The 14780-nt window shown below is 42.6% G+C and overlaps 1 protein-coding gene across 1 annotated transcript in view; it reads left to right on the top strand.

The window, feature by feature from the left end:
* The window catches only part of LOC102307554 (cat eye syndrome critical region protein 2), a 32688-nt gene that overhangs the window by 614 nt on the left and 17294 nt on the right, over positions 1-14780 (top strand). The window contains exon 2 of the mRNA XM_005930383.3: positions 13994-14088. Within this exon, the coding sequence (XP_005930445.1) occupies positions 13994-14088 (95 nt within the window). The remainder of the gene's footprint in view (positions 1-13993; positions 14089-14780) is intronic.

Raw genomic sequence — 14780 nt, 5'->3', positions numbered from 1 at the left:
GCAATCCTGTTAAAGGAGCGAGCTCGTTAGCAGAGCTCAAGCTAGCTGTATTCGCTTTGCCCGTTGATGTTGTTCTTCAAAGTTAAACTTTAAGCGGAATATAACATTGACGACACGGCTTGTGGTCCAGTATTTACAGTGACTTGTACGTGTTTGTCTATATCCAAGGATGCTCAGATGTTCGATAAACTTTACATAGACGTCCTCTTGAACCATGTGCCTCTCGTTTGTTTTTATTTGGCCCGAGGCCCGTGTTTATGTTGCAGAGCAACCGTGCCCCAGGTCATTTAAATTAAATTAAAGGTACTAAGGAACGGTCGGGAAGATTAGGAAATATAGTTAGAAAAGTGGGCAAGGATACGTGACGGGAATATTTCAGCCAATTAGATTTATGTTGGTGTTACTTGTGTGAATATTTTATTTTATTGTGAGTGAAAGAGCTAAGTAACTGTACGGCGCCGCTGTGGTTTGGTTTCCCTTTTCTGTCAGATAAAGTTAAGTTCATGGTGTGAGGTTTGAGTTTATTGTCTTGGAGGCCATCTGGCTTGTGTAGCCAGGGGACGCAGATGCTGTTCAGTCATTGTTTGCTCGCCCAAGTCCTGTTTTGTTGCAAGAAGCGAGGGGTTTAACGATTTTCTAAGGTTATTAATTGTCTAGGGCAAGTTAGTGGAGTAAATAGTCCACCTACTAACTGTTCTGTCGCAGAATAAACTATTTATTACACTGTGATTACATAATTCAACTTCATCACTCGATTTGGCCTCCCACCCCCCTTTTTCCTTGAAATGTGTTCAGAGTCGATAGGAAAGCGTAGTTCACGACGCCTAACATGTGCAACATTTACGACAGAGATCACGGAGATTGTTTAATTAGTCGAGCAGTAATTGCACTTTAAAGAAACCGGCGAGGTCAACATCGCGCATCAACAGTCTCCATCACTCAGTCATCCCCACCCCCTTCGGGAGAATCACGTAGACATCGTCTTTGTTGTTGAACGAAGTGGCAGCCAGATGGGGGACTAGCATTGCGCCTAGTTTACATGAAAGTTGATCTCCTTAAAGGCCCGATGGGCTTGATTTCAAAGTAATGTTTCAATGATGTATTCCTGTTTTAAAAGGATAACTTAAGCAGATCACGTGTTTGGCTCCATTACTCAGCCGGATTTCGGGGAAATATTGAGATTGATGTAGTAGTCTTACACTTTGACATCTTAATTGGGCACAGAAGTGTCCAAGGTCACAACTCTTTTGGTTCTCCTTATAATGATCCACTGGGGAATTTACAATAAGCGCTAAGTAGTTACTTAAGCTTATAACTTTTATTGAAAGCTAGTGGAAAGTACGTGTCTTTCAAGGGGAAATGAGCAACATTAGCAACAGTGGTAATACCCCCCTCCCACCAAACCTTCAAAAGAAACCGTTTTAGGTGGGGAAAATGCAAGTAGAGCCCACATTGTCAAATGTTGTCAAAATCCCTCTGGTAGCAGGCTTTCCCACTTTGCAGCCATCTTGAAATGCATCTACCTAGGCACTGATTTGTGCAGTTGTTTTGAAATATTATGGGAATTACCTTATAGTTCACTGATCCGTAGGAGATGATTCCATATATAGAATCACCTGTCAAAATATTTTTTTAACATTTGCTGACTTTGTGCCCAAAACAAGATATACAAAAGGCTTTCTCCTTGAAGTGAATATTTTTTTTCTTTTATCTGTAGTTTATTTGTGAGTTAAATGAAGCAGGCGGCGTATGTCTTGTGATCTGGCTGCTTGTGTTTTATTGGGGCTTTCATTACATTTATATTCAAAGTAATGCGTAAATCACGTCCATTCAAAAAATTTGCCAGGTAAATTTATGCTCTTCATTTAAATCTTTATTGCTGCAAATGCTCTGGTTGGGTTAGGTGATGTTTAGTATTTGCACGTACTGAAATGAAAGGGTTTCTTGTGCTGTTATAGTAGCTGACCAAGATGGTGAGCTTTCAAAAATAATTTTACAATATCTCGAATATTCGGCGCACTTCAGACGCTTGCAACTTGTCTTTTTGGTAAAAAATACACCACCTCTTATCTTTGCAACAAGTGTTCAGTCTTTGGAGCTTTGCTCTTACCTCTGTGTACACCTTGCTGTGTGCACAGAGGTAAGAGCATGTGAACGGCCAGGCCCCAGAGTTAATAAGTTGTAAAAATTAAGCAGTTCAGACCACAACATTCAAATAATCTTTTACAGTGCAGATACCATCCGGAAGACTCCTTGCAAATCCCTGCACTTTGGATATTATGATAATGAGCAATCAGCTGACACGGCCCTCTGTCAGGCTGATTTATGCTGTTTTGTTACTGTGGGTTTGCAAATATCCTCCCTGGCTTTGAGTCTGGACATTTGGATCCAGCATGTTTACTTTCTGAGGACTTTGCAATGTAGAAAGAAGAAACTGTTTGGCTGATGTGTTTGTTTTGCTTTAATGCCACATAGCAGCAACAAGACAAGCTGGCCCGGGCACTCCCATGAAGGCAGCAGTTTAGGCTTACTGTCATTTACCTTTGCTTTTTCTTGTTTGTTTTAAACTTGTATAGTCAACGTTAGTAAAAATCAACGAGACATTTTGCGCCACGTTTAATAATCAGGATAATTTTGGCCTCAGATTAATTCCTTTGACTTGAGGTTCATTTTCTTTTGTCTTCCAAGAGGTGCTTCATAAGGGGAGGTGACTGAAAACGATTTATTGGCTAACATCAGTTAGCTTGTGCAGGTTGAATTAAGGGGGGAATAGGGGGCAGGGTAGGGTCCAGAAGTGGCTGTCAGTGGTCATGACAGAGTGGGGCCCACTGAGTGATTTAATGTTGGCATTCCTTCTGTCTTCTCTTGTGGAGATGGCATGTTTAATTGGCTCTTATTGACCAGTGTCCATTTTTGCCATCCTCTAGAGAGCAGTGGTCAGTGTTGATGCTGCAGAGGACCTCAAGCAGCTCTGAAAACAGCTTGAAAAAACATGCATTTTACAGTGGAGTTCCATACAAATCACCGATGCATCTGAATTCCCAGCAAAAACGTGGGTGTCTGTGGCACATTGTCGGCCTTACCCTGATTTTCTGCCTGATTATTAGAGCTGAGTTGGTTTGCGAATATGAAAGGCATCGCAGAAAGTTAAGGAATGAGAATTAAAAACACGAGTTCACTTTGTTACTCACATCTCATCCGAAGTCACTTTGAGTATGGCAAACAGCGTGTGAATATAACCTCAAAAAGAGTGGATTTCCAACTCTATCCACTGTGGTGATCAGACAGGCCACAGATCCCGCCTCCTCCACAAACACCTGTTTCTTTTTCTCATAATGGATACTTTTGCTAAGGCTGCCACATGTAAGACCACAGTGTTTAAAGCAATATGAGACTACCACCAAAATGGATATTGACAAACTCTGTGATCCAGTTCGCTGCTGTTGTACTGTTGTGGCAGCTCTATTCTTTCTATGGTGCTGGTCAGTGATAATGGAGCGCTCCCAGTCTCCTTGGCTAGCCTTACAGAACGGCCCATTGCACATTGTTCCAGCACTGATACACTTCACTGTCGCTGGTTTCCACTTTCCTCGAGACTACAGGCAGCAAACCGGGAAAGCAGTGCATGTGTGTGGATGAGAGATGGAGAGGAGTCTTAGAGGTGAGGAAGCAACTTGTGTTTTAGTATGAGTAGCCGTCCTCTTTTCATGCCTTTTTGTGTTGCGGCTTGTGAAAGGTTCCTTGCTGTTTATCTGGTAAATGATTCCTGAAATCCCACAGTGTAGTCTTCTGTTGCTCAGCCCTCAATGATGTGCCCTTCATGCCAAGGACCTCTGTCCCTGGCTTCATGTAAGTCGGTGCTCTGCTGGCAGCCTGTTTGGCACATCATCATGCATTTGTTCCATGTGTCTTCATTAGCTGCCTGTCATCTTCTAACTGAGATGTAGATTTAGAGATGTTGTATTTCATCGTAGTTAATAGCTGGTGTGAAAACAACTTAAACGAGAGTCTTTCATGTACTTTTTCTTTGAGTAATAAGAGGAAAACGAGATTGCCCAGGAGTGGGTTGACAAATCTAACAATAAGTCTTGATGTTTTTAGGCAGTTTCAATATCCCACACTATGATAAGAGCTCCTCTGCAATCCCTTTTCATCTCAAACAACGAAAACACGTCTCGTTAGGGTAGCCAATCTCTTTTGCTGCACATCTGTACACTACAGATCCTATTTGACATGGTTAAAGAAGAATGAGCAGTATGGGCAGCGAGTGCAGCTTTTTAGTAGTGTGGATCACTCGGTGGTAGTGTTGTTTTACTTTTCAGTAAAAATTGTACTGTCACTTCAGAAATTTGCAAAACTCAAATATTTCATCGCTACTGTGGTGAAAAAGCTGTTAAGCTTTTCTGCTCATCTCAGATTATCACTTGAGATGGTTGTGCAGCTGTTGGTTTATTGTAAGATCAAAAACAATAGTCCCTGTGCGCTAACAGCATCTGAGGCACTGAATATTACTTTTGTCTTTAGGGGCAATATTTCCAAACAATAGTAAAATCCTCACTGGGGATTTATGCTTCTGCTACTGCGTAGTTATATCACAACTGCATCCCACTTGAAACCCTACGTTGTACCCTTGAAATGTAACAATGCATCGCATCAGTGCAGCCTGCAGCTACTGTGATTGGTCCCTTCAGTGTCATTGATTCCTCCTATGCCAATCATTGTATCAATATAAGAAATAATAATCATATATCATCAATTTAAGGACTCAATAATATCAGCAAGATCCTGAAACAGGGCAAAATACACATGGCAGAGAGTGGAACCACTCTCTAATAGTGACTGAAACCAAAATGATTCCCACTTCATAGCCATCTTTGTAACGCCTCAAATGCAGTTTGTGTGCCAGCAATATACGAGAGTACCTGCAGTTTCAAACCTGGAATATAACGACTTCATGTTATACATCTACCACAAATACTCAAAAGTGTCACAGCATTGCAGCTCCATTTCTTGCTAAATCAAGAGTGCTGATTTGTCATTTCAAATAGTATGCTAAATTGCATAACGGATACGGTTAGCCAAAAAGTTCTAACTAACTGTAAGTTTCATCCGTGGAGCAACACCGTTAACTTATATGCTTCCTGATTCAGCTAATGATTGGTTCTTTCAGGGCAGGGCCAGAACTACAGCTGCCACTGGCATTACACGAGTCACTGTTGATTTCTATTGAGAGTTCTGGAAGTGCTATGTAGCTCCTTAAAGGCCTGTACATCGGAAGTTTTTTTTCTTCTCCTAGTTGACAGCACAAGGGAGGTCATACTAATAAAAGTGCTTTTGAACACCGCCACCTTCTAGGAGGGAAGTGCGTTTTATAATGGCAATATCTGACATTTTGATCTCTCTGATAAATTTCCCTTTAAATATATGATGTTATGAGCATCTGCTGATGTCATTATCGAACAACATTAGAATACATGCAGGGAAATGACACGCATCTCTGCTGAGTTTGTTTCTTGTGTGTAATTATGTTTAGATTATATTTTGCACAGTTTTTATAATGGTGTGGGCACCTGGCTAAAAAGTAAGTGCGACAAGTGCAGCGCTTTGTACGAAGTTAAATATTTGTCCATTCTCAGCAACCATAAAACAAACAAAAAAAACATCCTCAAGGGCTTGGCTTAGACAGTTGCCACCATGACACGCTGCTCACGTTTTGGACAACAATGGAAAAAGTATTCTTGGTTAGCTCAGTGCAATACAGTCAACGTCCCCCTGAAAAGATTGGATCAACATATTCAGTGTTGAAATGCAAAATGTTTACAGTTTCTCCTGCTGCCCGTTGCCCCAATCCTGTTTCGAAACGGTCTCGCTGTCAACATTTCATGGAGTTGGTGACATCTTATATGTCCTAATACACTGACACCCAACTTCAGTCCTAATTTAAAGAACTGAAATATAATATAATTAACTGCCACTTGTCCTCTTACCTCATACGTAACAACAGTTCCTCTGTGTTATTCGTTTTTGGAGGCCCAGTCTGCCTTGCCTGTTACTGTGCACGAACCCCTGGCATCACCATGACTAAACCCCAGATGGTGGTTCTTTCTCTCCCTTCCCCCCAGAGGGCTCTTCTCTGGGTGCTTGTCGCTGCTGCTGTAGCCTTTCTGAGGGAGGGGGGCTTCTGTTTTTTGTAATAGCCTCCTGTATGACTATAAAAGATTCCGTCCCATTAGATCTGGTAAATAAGTGAGAGCAGACTGTCTGTGAGCATGCCCTTGTTTCTGTTGTCTAGAAAGCAAATGGATTAACAGGGGGAGTAGGATCAAGGCTTAAGTGTTGCTCCATCATGGCCCAACTTCAGAGTGAGACTCTCCTGCTCCCCACTTGTCCTGCATTATAACTGCAGATAGCAGCCATTTAGGATAATACCGGCCTGGCCTCTGTTAGAGGTTGTGATGTGAGGGCCAAGTATGGCTGTTGTGAAGATGGCAGGACATTACTAGCAAATGGGATGGGAATCCCTGACGTTTACCTTCAACCTTGGGCTGCTTTACCTCTTTGGTCATTTCCTGGCAGGAGATTGGATCCCTGCACACATTAACAATGATCCATTCTCTTCCCACAGCTATACTGATCAGTCATCCCTGGCATCCCATTGCCTTTCTTTGCTACTGTCCCACCCACGGAAACATCCCAGCTCAACCTTGCTTATTGCCTTGCAGACGCCAGCCTCTAATAACTTCCTTTCTAGATCGTAACCCCTTAAAGAGTTTTCACACTCCGCAACTGCTGCTGTGACATCAAGAACCTTTTTGCATGTCTTTTTAATGCCCTCTCTTCCATGCAGTGTGGGTGTGTGTGTGGGTGGGGGGGCTTTGTAATAGTCTGCTGCCCCTCCCCCAGTTGTGATTGACAAGTGAGAGCAGCAGTACATGCATCAGATGGTTTCACATGGGGACTATGTGCACAGAGGGGGAGGTAGAAGGGCACATATACTGTTTTTTCCTCACAGTTCCATTGTTGCAGCACCCCATGGTTCCCTCCCTCTGTCTCTAGTCAGGACAGCATCCCTTCAGTTTGCATTTTCACTCAGCGTCTTTGCAGCCGGTTGTGAAGCAGACATCAGAAGTGTCGAAGAAACAACATGATAAGAAGTTCTCATCCAGTGAGATGGTGTTACTCAAGTCAGCAGATAAGGAGACGACCTAGAGGCAGTTTTTACAGACAGCGTGGCTTTCATCAGGTGTGAGAGTGTGTTTGTGTGAGAAAATGGCACAATGACATCCTGGAGTCAGCTACCGTAGTAGAAAAACCATGCAGGCAGTTTTGAGAATGTTTGTGTCAACAGATTTTAGCAATGCAGTAATGTTGACAATTGTTTAAGAGGTGGCTAGGAAACATGAAACTAGTATTGGTATGAGAGTTAAAGGATCCCTGGTACCTGGACAGATGTCGCAGGATCACTAGTGTATCAAGCTGCAAAACAAATCCAGAACACATCCTACGTATCTACATAATATTGCTCCAATAGTTGGAGTGGAAGTATTTTAGAGCTGTGCTGGCACAAAGAAGAGGGGTGTTTATCAGGGTAGGGTTAGATTTTATTTGAATAACCGGTCCAGCGAGTTACCGGTGGATGTTTCATTTTGTAACAGCAAAAGCGTGGCCTGGTTCAACGTGTTTACTGGAAGGCCTGCTGTTCTCCCCCAGCAATTCTGATGCCTCGACAGAGCATTCAAATGAATTAGGGGGGTGGGTTCCTTCACACAGGGGCTAATGTCGGTTTGAAAACGGCCCTAGGAGCTTTTGCGTCGCTGTTTGTGAAAGTCGGGACCTTGGCATAAATGTAAGAGCTATAAGATCCTGTCCTGTGTCGCATCTTATCCATCCCACCTTAAAACATGCCCAGATTATATTTTTAAAGATGTACATCTCCTTAAGTAAAATGAATTGATCCAAAGTTGATCTTTAATTCACATAATTGACATTTATGTGAATTAGCAGCGCATATTTCACATAATCTTTTTAGGCTCCCTACACATGTGAGATTTTTATTTTTGTGTGTGTGTGTGTGTGTGTGTGTGTGTGTGTGTGTGTGTGTGTGTGTGTGTGTGATTCTACTGGGATGTCAGCTGAAGCAGGAAGCTCAGTTTTATATGAGAAAGTTGATGCTATGTGTCCTTAAAGCTGGCAGTGAACACACAAGACGCTCGCTGTGCTGGGTGGCCTCCCCTTCTCCTGTGCTTAATGATCCTCTCCCACATACTCGGAGAGGTAGTTCGTGTAAAAGGTTTCCGTCTGTCTGAGAGAGCTCAACTGAGGAAAGATCTGTGCAATGCCCATCCCTCTCCTCCCTACTACTCTGTAGCCAAGCCACCTGTCCCACCTGGCCATGACACTGATACTAAAATAAAACTTAGCAGAATGTTTAAACTGACCCAGAAGCTGCGAGTGTATCATGTTTGTTTTTGTCTCTATTCTAAGAGTGGTTTAATTTGCATGGAACTATTTTTTATTTTTTTTTGTGGGTTTTTTGTTCATTTTGTTTGTTTTCCTTCCTGTCACATATGTCCATGAAGAGATCTAATTCTTGTAGGAATGCCTTGTGTGAATCTTGAGTGTAAAGTGCATTACTTTTTCACCATTTTAAATTTATTATATACATATATATTTTTAGAAGTTCTTGTTTTGATGAATCAGTCAAATGCATTTGGCACCAACAAAAAGTTGTTGATGCTTTCCTCTGATCAGATGAACCGTACATCCTGAGGATGTGAGGGCGTTTTCCTGTGGTGTTACGGCTATGTGTTCATGTTTGTCATGTGGCAGGAGGTGGTTACGTGCGGGGGTGGAGGGTGTTGTCAGATGATGGCTCCTGGAGGAGGCATGTGTAAGCTGAAAGTGGGAGGGGGGTGGTGGAGGAAGAAATGAAGAAAGAAGTATAGGAGAGGAAGAGAGGAGCCTTTACACAACAAACAGACATCCCTTCCCCCTCCAGCTAGCCATGCACACGTCCTCCAACTGTTGGTGATATAGACCCCGGAGGAGCTGTTAACGGCAGTGGCATGGAAAGTGTCTGCTGTGAGGGTAGCCGGAGAGGCCAACCTCCAGATATTAAAGGCTTTGAGGATCTGCTTTAACCTTGGAGCCGCTGATACAAAATGCCACTTATCTAAACCCCTTCTTTTTCACTCTACAGGTTGTACTGGCCAGAGACACACACGCACGCATTTTATCTCAGGTTTTCTCTCTGTGCAGATATGGTTTGGGGCACGATGGGTCCGTTAGCATCCACTGACAAAAGCACATTTCACTTCTATCTGGATATGCAGCGTTTCTGCTTTGCATTGAAATCTGTTGGCTGCTTTTAGCCTTGATAGTGTTTCTTTCAGAAAGTCAGGTCTCCTCCTTTCAGTTGATTCATGTCTCATAACATTTACCACTTTGATTCTCATATCAAAGAGTCAGACTGTGTTTTGTCCCAGTGGTATCATTGTAACCCTTATAACAGCAGATGTGCCCGCACATAATGCAGGTTTATTGAATACACAGTCAGTCCATGATGGACCCACTCTTATGAGACAGCTGTGACTGGATAGAACGTGTCTGCCTCCTTTAGTACTAAATACAGCTGGGAGAGTATCAGTCTACATCTCAGTAAACTGTTAACACACACATGTGTTTTGGATCAATACTAGCTGGAGAGATGGGGTAAGATTTAACTTCTAACATGAAAGTTATGCTTCTGCGTCAGAGCTACGTTGTAACTTGCACCACAACCAGAATCCCATTTTAATCCTATGCTACAACCTTCTACGTAGCACGATGTGCACCTCCCGAGATGTTGGGGCGACTCATACCACCACGACTCGAGTGGAAGATTGAGGTGTAAGCATAGGAGTTTTTCAGTTACTACATAAGTTATTTCCTGCAGAAGTCTTAATCGAGCTTAAATCAAGCGTTGTCCTGGTTTGTCCATATGTCTCCTTATCTTTTGTGTTTTGCAAATTTAGTGTTTATTTTCACCGTCTCTAGGAGGCATTTGTATAAAGTTCTTTGTCAAAATCCAGCCCTGATACAGATGCGTGGTTGCCAAACCAGGCCTGTGGTCTATGTTTAGACAAAGTTTGAAGGAGGAGGAAATTAAGAAATGACTGAAACTTGTTGACTCAGGCAGATACAGTCGGATATAGTCAGACACAGCACATTATTGTCATTGTTTCTTCTTGAATAAGGAGTTGCCTGTATAAATCATATTGTTAAAGACATTGCAAGCATTAGTAGGTTTTATCAATGAAGTGACTGTAAATTCTGGGGTGTTTTGGCAGTTAAATAGGTATAGCTTTAATAATCTTTCCCCTGAGATGTCTATATTGCCACTTCTTACTTGGCCATAAGCATAAAAAAAGATACCTTTTTACCGTTATCTGCATGAGGTGGACAAAGACTCTGAAAGCTCTTATCACAGATGAATGGACATTTGTAAATAGTTAGATACTTGGAGCCAAAACATACAATCATTAATCTATTTTTATAGTCAGTCTCATTAAAATGCAGTAATTTAGCTTGGTGTAAATGATGGAATAATAAGTTTAGAAGGTTCAATAAGGCAGCAAAATTGAATTTCTTTTTTACAGAAGAAGAATAAACAATCATTTGTTTGTATCTGTAAGCTTTGCTGGTGTTCTGACTTTAGTCTTATCTTGGCAGGCATGCTGTGAGTAGTAACTGGAACCTTTTTTAGACACAATAATTTGTACATGCTTATAAAAATGAGATTCAGAAGTAATAGTGTCAACTGGGCTGAATAACAGAACTGAGAATGTAGGCATTTTATTCTGCAAATGTTAATGAAGACTCGTTAGGTGTGATTGGGCCTTTTGAAAAGAACAAGTGGTTAGCCACATTGTCACCATGGGTGTTACTTTTCGCACTTGTCTGCTGCTCTGAATAGACAAAGCAGTGACCCAAACAGTTTAAGTTGTTTCAGTGGATGTGGCTGGTCCATCTCACTGATGACGTAGTGCGGAGAATACCTGCCAAATGAGTTCTACTTTGCTATTCTGCCCTCAGCTCCAGTGAAGCCAACAACTGGTTTGGGTGTGGATAATGTGCGGAGGGAGAGGACAGATAAGGAAGATGGAGAAAGGAAAATGCGGGGTGGAGAGTGGAGCAAGGGTGTTGTCAGGGGAATAATAGAATGCCTCAGAGGCCCTGTAGACACTGGGCAGCAGGGCAGGGGGAGGAAAATGGTGTGAAAGAGAGGAATAAGAGGTTAAGCCAGTGAGAGGAGCAGAGAGAGAAACAGCAGGGGCGTCTGGTGAAAGAAGTGGCAAATACCTTCAGGGCGAATTGCTGATTGCAAGCCAGGCCTACAGAGGGAGTGAAGTGATGACACACACCTTTTGACTAAACCTTGACTCACCCTCCAATCTTTGTCCCAGTATCTGAAATGAATAGCCGGTTTTTCACAGCAGTATCTTGCCAATAAATCTGACAGCTCACCTTGATTTATGCAAATTATAGCCAAATTATATCTTATCAATTATTCAGCTTTTTTATCGTTCGGCCGCATTGATCATTAATGTTAGGCAGTCAAAGTACACGTTTGAATGAATTGTCATTGGTGTGTTTTTTGTCTGTAGTGTCAGTGCAGTGAGTGAGTTTGGGTGCTGCGTTGCGTGTGTGCATGTGCTTATCGAGGCAAAAGGTTCCCACAGGACGCTTCCAGCTGCAGCGGTGTCCCTTGCAGTCCTTTATCGTGCTAACTGTTTGTTAGCAACAGGCCACAGAGGGATTGGCCAATGGATGGGTGAGAGAAGAGAGAGCAAATAGACCCCAGTAATTTCCCCTCCCTTTGCCATCTGACAGACTGTGTGGCACTTCAAAGTTAGGGAAGAGTTGTTCATCCAGTGGGCTGCAGCGAGCCCTCCACTTGCTGTTCTGTACTCAACTCTGAACTCTTTCCCCAGCTTTGGCCCCGGCTTTTTTCAAAGTGTGATCAAAGTGCAGTTTGTCTCTGATGGATGTGCTCACTTTGGCCCAGAGGCTGCCTGACAGGGGACCTGGAAGTGGAAGAGCGTGACACAGGATCTCACTGCGTCCTATGCACATGCACTTACAAACGCCCACATGTGTCTTTGTATCCAGAGTTAGCTCGCGGCTACGAAAGAGCTCTTCTGCATATGTGACCACCCCATGACGAGTGAGCTAGCCTGAGCACATGTTAAGAACTTTAAGGAGTCTCTATTGTTAAACCTCGGTCTACCTGATCTATACTTGATATACAGTACACAGTACTGCCGTTTAGGAAGGTATTCCAACCAGATTTTCATGACTCGAAGCAAAGTGGCAAAATGTCCTTAAATGCAGTCTTGCTTACATTACTGTGAGTTTGTCTATCACTGTTACTCCTGGTCTTGTAGCATGTGCTGCAGAACCTGGAGATTTATTAAACTTGTCAAAAATGCTGTAGAAATACAAATGCAATTCTGTAGTATTTAAAACGGTTGGTAACGATCACCCAATTATTGGTATGCACTGGCCTTGACAAGAAATTGTGCCTCGTTTTTAACCACAACAAGGCAAAAGTTGTGGTCGGTAAATCTTACATGTCTGGCTACTTCAGAACTTAAAATAGACGTTGATTTGCTCCTGGCAGTCACACACTCGTAAAGCCTACAGTTTAAGCCGTACACCTAAAATCCATTACAGTCTGACTGTGGTCACTGTGACCATGTCAATCTTCAGGCTTTTAAAATAGCCTCAGTGCGCTTGTAAACATAATGAGCTGTTCTTCTCAATCATGAGACGTGATTCTTATCCGCTCTTATGAAACTCGCCCTCCTGGTTTGCATTTTTTCTTTCGTTTTTCCTTCATGCTCTTTACGTTCCTAACCTCGAGCAGAAACGTTGATCTTATCCTGTTTTTCAACTTCTTTCACAACCTTGTTGTTTTTGGCTCTCTTCTTTTTGTTTTTTCATTGAGCCAACTTGTTGTGTACCGGCTTCTGTCATTTCCACAGCAAAGAGGTGTGTACACTGACCTTTAAGGACCTTAAGTAATTGATGCGTCATTTCTTTTCCCTGGTTAAATCTGAGAGAACCGATCGGCATTTATAGGACTTTCACAAGTACTACAGGTGCAGAAGTACTTGTGAAAGAGGGGCAAGAGTGACACCAACAACAGAAGTTGTTGGTGTGAAAGCAATGGTTATTAGGGGTGGGAGTGGCTAGCTGCGAGCCGTCTGTATGAGCTTTGAAGAGTTTGCTCTGTATCCTGCGGGAGGGTGCTTTTAAATGAAACGGACACTAGGTTGATGGAACACTGTTCATTTGCATTTCCTTCTCTTCCCTCTGGCTCAACTTCAGAGTCCTTGGGTGTGATCAAGGAGAGCTGTGCATGCTGGGAAGCTGTGTGGTGTCCAGTGTCTTGGTTGATCAGCAGAGGAGAAGAAGGGGCATGTCTGTGTTGTAGCTCTCGGTCTCTGCTGCCTGCCGTCCTTTCTTGGTGCTTTCAGATCTTTGAGATTTTGCTCTGCCGGTTATTGCCGCTTCATAAAACCTAAATGACTATAACACAATGCCAGGCAGGAGAGGGGTCATGACTGAACTTGAACCTCAGCTACAGCCCAACAAGCACCAGCAAACCAAGACGCCTTAATGAGACAGGATGCGAGCTCTAGCTGTTACACCTCCCACCGAAATCTGCCAGCTTACCTTACACTCATCCCAGCAGTTTCTCCATTTTGATCACATACCACTTCCTTTATAGTGGCCAACAGTGTAAACACACAGAAAGCCACCTGTTTATTTCCCAGTCACAATACTTTTGCCTTTTTTTTTTTTTTTTTTTTTTGCCTTTTTTTTTTTTTTTTTTTTTGCGCATTTCTCTGCTTCCATTATTGTGCAAATCGGCATGTTTGCACAGTTATCGCTTGTTAAGTGCTTGTAGTTTCTTCACATGTTGATTGACCGTGTCCTCTGTGTCCAGGAGCTGGAGAAAGCCCTGTCAGAACAGGACTTGGATTTCCTTGGGGATCTCGTTGCCTGTCTCTTGCAGGGATGCTACCAGCGCACTGACATCACGTAAGTAAAGAAAGAAAAAGAACCTGGCGTATAGCAAACGCTGCCAGGTCACACCAGGTCTGCTTGTGTAACACCACCTATAACACATAAGCCGTTTTCAGACGTGGGGTGCGTAACACTGCTGGCATCGGGACATAGGTCACTTTTGGCAAGAAACATGTGTCTGAAGGGGACGACAGAAAGTTTTGATTCATGATAGAACCCCGGGGTTGAACCAAAGTTTATTTGGACATAATAAAAATGCAACAAGTTGACTTGTTGCAGATAGAGGTGTGCACATTTCAGCGCTGAGATCACTGTCCAGTACAGTAAGGAGGTCCCCTTAAATCTTTTCACATTTTAGAAATAAAGCAAAACTTATTACAGTTTTCTAAACAATGAGGGTAAGAACATTAACATTTAATTTTAAGCCCAGTTTTACTCTCCTAATCAGGGAGTCTTGAGTGTAGGACCATGTCCAACTTTAGCTACTTTTACATAATTGAACGTGTTAAATGAGGCAGTGTGTAGATGGCTGATGTTTGGCTTTCTTATAGTATGTTTAATATTTTTAGTTACATTTGTTCTGAAAGATAATAAATAGGTGAATATAAGCAGGAACATTCACATCTTCCTGCTGCTTAAAACTGCACCAAGTGGCGTGGGAAATTTACTTCGTAGCTGTGACTGTAGGTTTAAGTAGTGGTGGAAGT

This window comes from Haplochromis burtoni, unplaced genomic scaffold, assembly GCF_018398535.1.
Source record: "Haplochromis burtoni strain Fernald_Lab_line unplaced genomic scaffold, NCSU_Asbu1 Contig_127, whole genome shotgun sequence".
Classification (NCBI taxonomy): domain Eukaryota; kingdom Metazoa; phylum Chordata; class Actinopteri; order Cichliformes; family Cichlidae; genus Haplochromis; species Haplochromis burtoni.
This window is presented reverse-complemented; position numbering and strand designations above follow the sequence as displayed.